The following is an 8,280-nucleotide window of genomic DNA, read 5'->3' as shown; positions in this document are numbered from 1 at the left end:
CACACATTCACTGAACAGAACTAACGCATTCATACACACCAATGCACAGCATCAGCGAGCAATTTGGGTTCATATCTTGGCTCAAGAATACTTCGACATGGTGACAGGAGGAGCCGGGAATCGAACCAACAAACCCTTCCGAGTTTTAGGACGCACCTTGCTATGCCTCTGAGCACAACCTGCCGCACATGGGTGGGACTAAAGCAAATAAAATTGTATCATTGGAAAAGTACGGGTGGCCACCCACATTGTTACACGTCTAATGACAATATGTATCTATTCAATCTCAATTCAATCAATTCAATTTTATTTGCCTATAGCGCCAATTTATAAACAGAAGTTATCTCAGGACATTTTTCAAATATCGCCGACTAATACAAATTAAAATTGAATTGAATTGACATTGAATTGAATTCTTAGTCAGGGGGTTGTCAGTTTACTCAATGCATAGAAAAGATGGGCTCCCTTGAGGAAAAAGGTTGGGAAGCACTGGTCTAGATCACTCACTATCCCTCAGGTTGTGGAAAGTTAATACAAATTGGGCAGCAAGATATGACCTGTCTCCTACTGAGATTATTTTAAATTTGAGAGGTCATTTAGATGAAATCTGGGATGTTCCTTATTATTAATGTAAGGAAAAAACATCCCTTTAAGAGGCAGACACCTCAGACAGACAGACAAAAGTGCACAGCAACAACAATAGCAACAAATATACTAGTAGAAATAATACTAATATTTATAATATATATAATTTATTATTTTATATTTGAAAATGTAAAAGAAAATCTTGGGGAGCCAGTTTGAAGGGCTTGATGCAGATATTCTGAGACTTAAAGCTGCTGCCAGAGCCTATAGGCTTATGATTACATTGTATAGCCAAAGCTCAGTGTTATATTTTATAAATTTTTACATTTTATATTTAATAGAATTTCTGACTTATTTTAATGTTAAAATTCTCTTCTGTATATGTCTCCTTTTTCTTAGACAGACTGATGGAGCAAACCATTTTAAAGGAGGGCAGATTGTAGTGGGAGCAGTGGGGTGTCAAGTGTGACTGTGGCAGGGGCTTACATGAGTTACGGGTCAGGTAGGAGGGCCCCTTAGCAGAAATTTGCTTTGGACCGGCTCTGTTGTGAAAACCTAGACCACACACAGTGAACAGGGTTTTTTTGATTCCGTATGTTCATTATAATGACTTCACACTGGACTGACAAGGTGACAAGTATTTAATTGTAAATCGACAGTGTTAACATGTATATCATTTATACTATAAAAAAAACAAAGACAATAATCAAACTGTTAGTACATGCTGAGTATTAGACACATGGGTGGAGGTTAACACATAGGGTCAGGAAGAGGACAGTAACACTGAATATCTGACATGCTGTATTTGATCAAAGTGGAATGCAACTGCAAAGGGTTTGGTGTCACTAGTGACGATAGGTGGCTTCAGAGGGAAAGTGACATTTTGGATGCCAGGTAGTTGAGCTTTGAGTTGAGTTATGAAGTAAAAATTAAGCAACGTAAAAAGGTGAGACCAATGCTGAGCCTGATCATGCATGAGTGTTGCCATTTCCCGAGTGCTATTCTTAAACACTGCTCATGCATATTTATATGGAGCATCACTCTGAAATATGTCGAGTCAAAGCTGCAGTGGGTAATTTTTATAAAAATAACTGTCGTATTTGCTGAAAATTTCACTTTATCCAAAAAGTAGTTCATGAGACAGATCATCAGATTATCTCTCTCATGTACTACAGTCCGGATTTTTACATTTTATAAAAGTTATCTACTGCAGCTTTAAGTAACAGAAAGGTTCTCTAGGTTCTCTAAAAATATATTTAAATCATCATTTATCTATTGAAAGACGGCTGAGCAGGCTTTGCCATCTTAACCATAACAATAATTTTCACAAGCCATCATGTTAAGTTCAAACTCTACAGTGGTAATCTTGACACACTGAAAATTTGACATGACACAGTAGGAAAAAGTACAGGTGTAGATAATCACATGAATGATGGCTGAATTCCATTTAGCTCCTTCAGTTTCAGGGTGCAAGATGGCTCACTGTCGTGGCTCACTGGGACTCTTGAACAGGTCGCCATGGTTACTTTTCCTGCTATGTAAAGTTAAAATGCCTAATTATTGTGTCAATAATGCACCATTGTTGCTGCACAAGCCATTTCTATATTAATAACGTTGTTACAAAAGCTAGGGTGGAGCTAGCTAGTTGCAACAGTAATAGCAACACACAACTAGTGACACTAAAAATGTACAAATGTAAAAATGTGCTTACACTAATGTTGATGAATCTGAAAATGTATCTTTTATCCATCTGGGCTTTTTCCTCCACACTAAACCAGCCATTTACGACCCATTGAGAGTCGTGTAGACAACTACACCCAGGCGCACCCTGCACATTACAGCACTTCACAGTGCACTGCTACAGTCACAGTTGGGTGTGGCCACAACGTACCATGCCCGGCCTGTTTAGAGATGCAACAAACGTGAACCACTTTAAGCTGCAGTAGGTAACTTTTATAAAACTACTTTGTTGTAATTTTTGCTGAAACCTTTACTATATCCTGACAGTAGTACACATGACATATCATCTGTGAAAAAATCTGGTTCCTCTGCCTCCTCCTAGTACTCCTAATGGTATGGCCTGAACGAAAACAACCAATCAGAGAAGAATAGAAAGACGCTTTGGGTTGGAGGCTTGAATATAGTTGATTGTTGAGTCACATTCCTAGGGTCCCAATGTGTCTGTATTTGACGCCCCGGGGAATGAGACCTATCTTTCTAGGCTCTGATTGGTTGTTTTCATTCAGGCCCAGTGGATTCTTGTAAATGCCTTTATGAGCACTAGGAGGAGCCAGAGGAACCTGATTTTTTCATAGATTATCTGTCTCTATGCTGTACTACTGCCAGGTAATAGTCAAAGCTTTAGCAAATATGACAAAAAGTTATTTTTATAAAAGTTATCTACTGCAGCTTTAACTACGCCGTTTTTATGGTGTCCCTTTGTTTTAAATGAGCAATGAATGCAAAAAAGAGAAAGAGAGGTCGCATCTGGGGAAGTCACATGCCTGTTCAAGGGACTGCAGAGCTGGATAAAAGTCACTAAATCTGAAAAATAATAAATGGAAAACACCACAAATCACATCATCATCAACTATCCTATTCAGAACCTGATTTGGCTGATGAAATTTGAAAAAGATCTTGCAAAGTCGGTGTCCACACCTTCAGCAATCCATGGAGTGAGTCTACACGTTCTGCTCATTTTATCCACTGGTTGAATACTGAGCAAGATTTTGAGATGTTCACTAGTCCATTTTGTGCTCAACTATTGACATAATGACTACGGTTGTTCTATGTGTGTCAACTGTTTGGGTGTAGTTACTCTTTAAAAGTGTCAGAGAATGAACAAATAAAGCATTTTTCTGTAGATTTGGCACTTAAATGTGGACACAAACAGCATCTTCAATTTTATACATGGAATCTGGACATGGAAATGTGAAGGAAAAGGGCAGGCAAATGTGGACACTTGAAGGGGTAAACGAAGGATACAATACAGCATGTCCTCCAGAATCCTACCGTCTAATCATTAAGTTTATATTCCCTACAGTCAGTTATAGCTCAGCTCAGAAGTATAAAAGGCAGCCATCTTTTTATAAAGCAACCAAACCTACACATCGTCCACCTCTCCATAACGTGTTGTCGGACCTGACAACAGTACTGTTAAAAACCGATATGGTCAAAATGAACAGGGCAGCTTGGCGCAGCAAGAGTTTTTGGGGTTAATTTACCTGATTTACATGCTGTGACTATTTTGGTTGCTGCTCTGTGTTCTTAAATTAATTCAAAGCAATGTCTTTAGGTTCACATCTAAACACATTTACCCTAAGCAAGAATGATTGCTAAATGTTTACGGACAGCCTTTTCCCACATATGATCTGCTTCTATAACACTGTTGTTAGGTGATACAGTCAGGTCTGGACTGTCCACATACGTGTACCATTTATATAGCAACATTGTTTAGATACCATTGGGAGACTTTGTGCCACATGGTGCTACCTGCTGCCAGCCTGCCCTGTACACTGTCACCATCCTTCCAAAAAATATATATGAGCTCACAGTCAAAAATATATCCATATTTGATACATTTCTTATGTCTTAATGTAAAAACCCAGAATAGAATTTTTCATTTAAAAACAATCCACTAGATGGTCCCATAATGAAAAAAATTGAAAAACAATAATAAAAAAAATAATTCTCCATCTCATTTTCAAATGTGTGTGTGATGTGAGTGAAATAGCCCCCCCCCATCTCTCATTCTGACTGGACGAGGAACATTGGTGTTCCTCTGGCAGGTGCAGGAAGGAGGAGTAGGCTGATGGAGAGATCAGAGGTGGCTCTCTGATTCCCATTTATCGGCAGTTCCGTTCTCCAGCAGCCAGGTGGACAGGCCCAGTTCACTGAAGTCCATGTTGCTCTCGTTGAGCCGGCGTATGCGGTAGGTCTCGTAATGGATGTTGTGTGTCACGTCTTTCAGGTCCTGAAGGTGAGACCTTTGCAAAAAACAAAAGATTTACAACTTGACATTCATTTTGCTACTCTCTATCTAATACACTGGATTAAAACAACATGTAATTCATCAAACGCCCTGTCATTCTATAGGAAGTGATACATTTTAAATTTCTGACATGATGTCATGCCAATCCCCGAGAAATTGCTTACTCTAGTAATCACAAGAAATAACTGATCCCCATACTAGACACTTTCCACACTTAAGCCGGGCCTCGAGATTCTGCCCATAAAAATAATAAATCAGTTCAATGGTATATAATGCAGAAAAATGCTTAATGCAGTAATATACTGTAGATTATTGAACATGTTAAAGAATATTTAAGTTAAATATTATTTAATAAAGTTATTTGTTTAAGAAAGCATCCTTCTGAGTACCTTTACAGTCATATCAGTGCACAATCCACAAAGAAGAGGTCTATTTTCAAAGATTCACTATATTGGTGAATTTTTCCCTCCTTAAATCCTATAAATACTGAGATATATCTATATCCTCATACCCTGTCTCTTTCATCATGAACCAAGTGTAGCAGTGCAGCCAAACTTACCTGATGAGTAGATCTCTCAGGTTGGCAAACTCACAGTGCGCCACATTTTCAACTGTGAAAAGAGAAAAATATTTATTTTATGTTCAAAAACAGCCATTTACATAAAAGTAAACTGATAATAAATAATAATAATAAGAATAATAATAAAGCTTGTGTTGGACTAATCAGTTCTGCAGATACAGCGGAGACTTGTGTATCTGCCTAATTAAATATGCACACGACCCAATTTGGCAGCAATTCAAATGTTATCACAGCCAATGGGAATTATGTTAATTTGCACCCCCTACTGTTATAAGCACTGTGGTCCTGTGATACAGTCCCTGTTGTATTTTTACAGACAGTACAGATGAATAGGGTAAAAAATAAAATACTAGATATCACAATGAAGCTTTCATGGTTGAATACTTAGATTAAGGCAATTACTTTTTGTATTACAGGTTTTCTGGAATTATATGTATATATATGCAAATGAGTCCATATCTGCTTAAAAATATGCTGATTTCCAGCATTTCCAGAACATAAATATGAACACTGGATAAAGACAGGTTCAAAATTATTTATTTTTCAGTTCTATTTTGTTGACAAATTAGAGTCAATGGTTATTATCTCTTTTTATCAAGCAGAAAATATGGTCAACAGCCATAAAAAAATAACATTTTTGCCATGTTTTTAGGAATTAAAAGTTACATAAACTTGGCTAGGAATGCTATGTGAACAAAGCCTTCTGTGAAAACCTTTAGAATATAGATAACAGAATAAAACTGATTTTGGATATCTCTTTCTATTAAGCAGATAATATAGTCAACAGCCATGTTTTTAGGAATAAAATCTTACATAAAATAATGATTTGGTCAGTCGGGCTGTTTTTCCCACTCCTTAGCAGATGTTTGCTGTGCATTATTTTTGTTAAGAGGGCGAAGAAGAGTTAAAATTTTTCTGTTATTCATGTTTTACAGGTTCTAGTAGCTAGTACGAACACAAGCTGTTATATAAATGGTAAATTAACCTGTAACCTTTCTATGAGACAGTTAAATCGCTGAGATAAATTAAAATCTAAAAAATAAAAATTAAATGTGATATAAATCATGTTTATGTGAATCAGTTTCACTTTTACAAAGAAAAGGAAATATGCATTGTTTGGCAAATCTAATTTTGTTAATAAAAATAGTGAGAAAATTGTATCATGAACCCAGTATCGTGACTTGTATCGAATCGAGAATTTAGTATGTTGTTACCAGTGTTGGGCAGTGATACATTACTAGTAATAAAATCATAATGGTAATGGTAAATGGACTGTACTTATATAAGCGCCTTTCTAGTCCTTCGACCACTCAATGCGCTGTACACTACATGCCACACTCACCCCATTCACACACATTTATACACTGATGGCAGGGGCTGCCATGCAAGGTGCCAACTGCTCACCAAAGGAAACTTATCATTCATACACACCCATGCACTGATGCACAGCATTGGGAGAAATTTGGGTGTCTTGAGAGACAATAAATAAAAGAGATTTTTAAGTGTGGACGGGGGACAGGGAAGAAGAGCATCGGGTTTTATTCTTCTCAACGGAATCTCTTAAATGTTAAAATAGAAGCTTTATAAAAGCTGGAAGCTATTACAAGTTTACATTTTGAACGTGGTTTAATTATATTAAGTAATATTATTTTTATATCAGGTGAAATTAAGTGTACTCCACTACAATAAAATATTAAATGTCAGCTAATATAAAAGGGTCTCTCACAGAGTTAATAAAAAAAAAGCCTCAACACAGACCGGTCAGTTTTGAAACAATGGCGGTCTATGGCACAGAAATTCATTACTATAAAAGGCTGTGGATACGTTCACTGATTGTTGGTTAGTAATTTCTAACACTTGCCCTTTCACTCTCCACTCTACATGCCTGGTATTTTGTCTTTTAGATTCTCTGGTTGACGATAAGATTATATCTGTGACCATCCACATGAATTAATTAACAAAAATTTGGTTGAAAATGTGTATACTAAATTATTTAACATGTTAAAGAATAATTAACTCAAACATTCTAGAAATTACTAACCAACATGCAGCTAGAGGAGCCAGAGATCGAACCGCCAACCTTCCGATTAGGGGATGACCCACTCTACCTCTGAGCCACAGCTGCCCCAATAATCAGGTACAATATTACTTTTGTTGTTACCCCACTGATTTGAAATCCAACAATCCAATCACACCCATTGAATATTTTTTGGAATCATGGAGGAAACTAGTTTGAAAGATAGAACAGTAAGATTAGAAATATTCCTATTGTATCACCAGATTCTTGCCAATACAATACCCTTCTGCTGCAGGTACAGATGTCATAGCTGCTGCTTATACAAGGATGATTCTCATCCCTGTCGGTATATGAAACTGGATGCCTGACCCCAGTAAGTTGTGGGTGTCGTCTTGTGAGAAATGGTAGTTTAGAACACATGAAGATTTGTACTAAAGAGTCAGAACCCTCTTGTGTGAAAAAAAGTTTTCAGGTTGCATTGAAGCAGCTGCTATAGCTGTTGAAGCATTTGCTGCACCTACTCATCTGCTGTGCCAAAAGTGAGCTCACAATCTGCACACAGTGGGAACTCTAAGCAGTAAATGATAATAGCAGGTGTGAATAAGGTTACACTGATGCCTTACCTTCAATGATTCCCCACTTTGTTTTACGGCCAAGCACCTTGTTTCCATTCACCTGGTGCTCCTTGTCCGTTCCCACCACAGCAAAGGGAATGCTTCCCTGCACAGACAATATAAGCATGTCTCAGTCAGGATGATTCATTAATTCATTTGAACCTATGAGATCTACAGTATCAGTGCACTGTTAACAACTTGCAGCCTGCAGGCACTAATCTCTCATTTAACGTAATTTAAACTGTTATTATTACAGTATTTATTTAAAACCCCCAATCCAGCAGTAGTTTTTCACATTACACTTAGCAATAAAATGGTCAGGATTAGAATTTATTTATATTTTAAATATAACTAAATATTGTATCTAGAGCAGCAACAGTAGAGTTTGCAACAGAAAAGTCACTATAAACTCAATAAAATCTCAATCGAAACAAATTTAAAAGTAAAGTCAGTGAAATAAATAATATTCCAGACATCAGTCAGTATCATTCCT

At 37.0% G+C, this 8,280-nt stretch overlaps 2 protein-coding genes across 2 annotated transcripts in view; both read right to left on the bottom strand.

Moving 5' to 3' along the window:
* fbxw2 (F-box and WD repeat domain containing 2) overlaps positions 1-8,280 on the bottom strand; it is a 34,696-nt gene that overhangs the window by 24,708 nt on the left and 1,708 nt on the right. The gene's annotated exons all lie outside the window — the stretch shown is intronic.
* On the bottom strand, positions 2,656-7,893 carry LOC118332449 (neuronal-specific septin-3-like; the record flags this gene model as incomplete). The annotated part of the gene is given in 3 exon segments (XM_035667737.1): positions 2,656-4,571; positions 5,136-5,187; positions 7,797-7,893. Coding segments are annotated over 3 exon segments (315 nt in total), but the record flags the coding sequence as incomplete, so codon positions are not given.

This window comes from Morone saxatilis, unplaced genomic scaffold (assembly GCF_004916995.1).
Source record: "Morone saxatilis isolate NCDOM2014 unplaced genomic scaffold, NCSU_SB_2.0 Contig21, whole genome shotgun sequence".
Lineage (NCBI taxonomy): Eukaryota > Metazoa > Chordata > Actinopteri > Moronidae > Morone > Morone saxatilis.
This window is presented reverse-complemented; position numbering and strand designations above follow the sequence as displayed.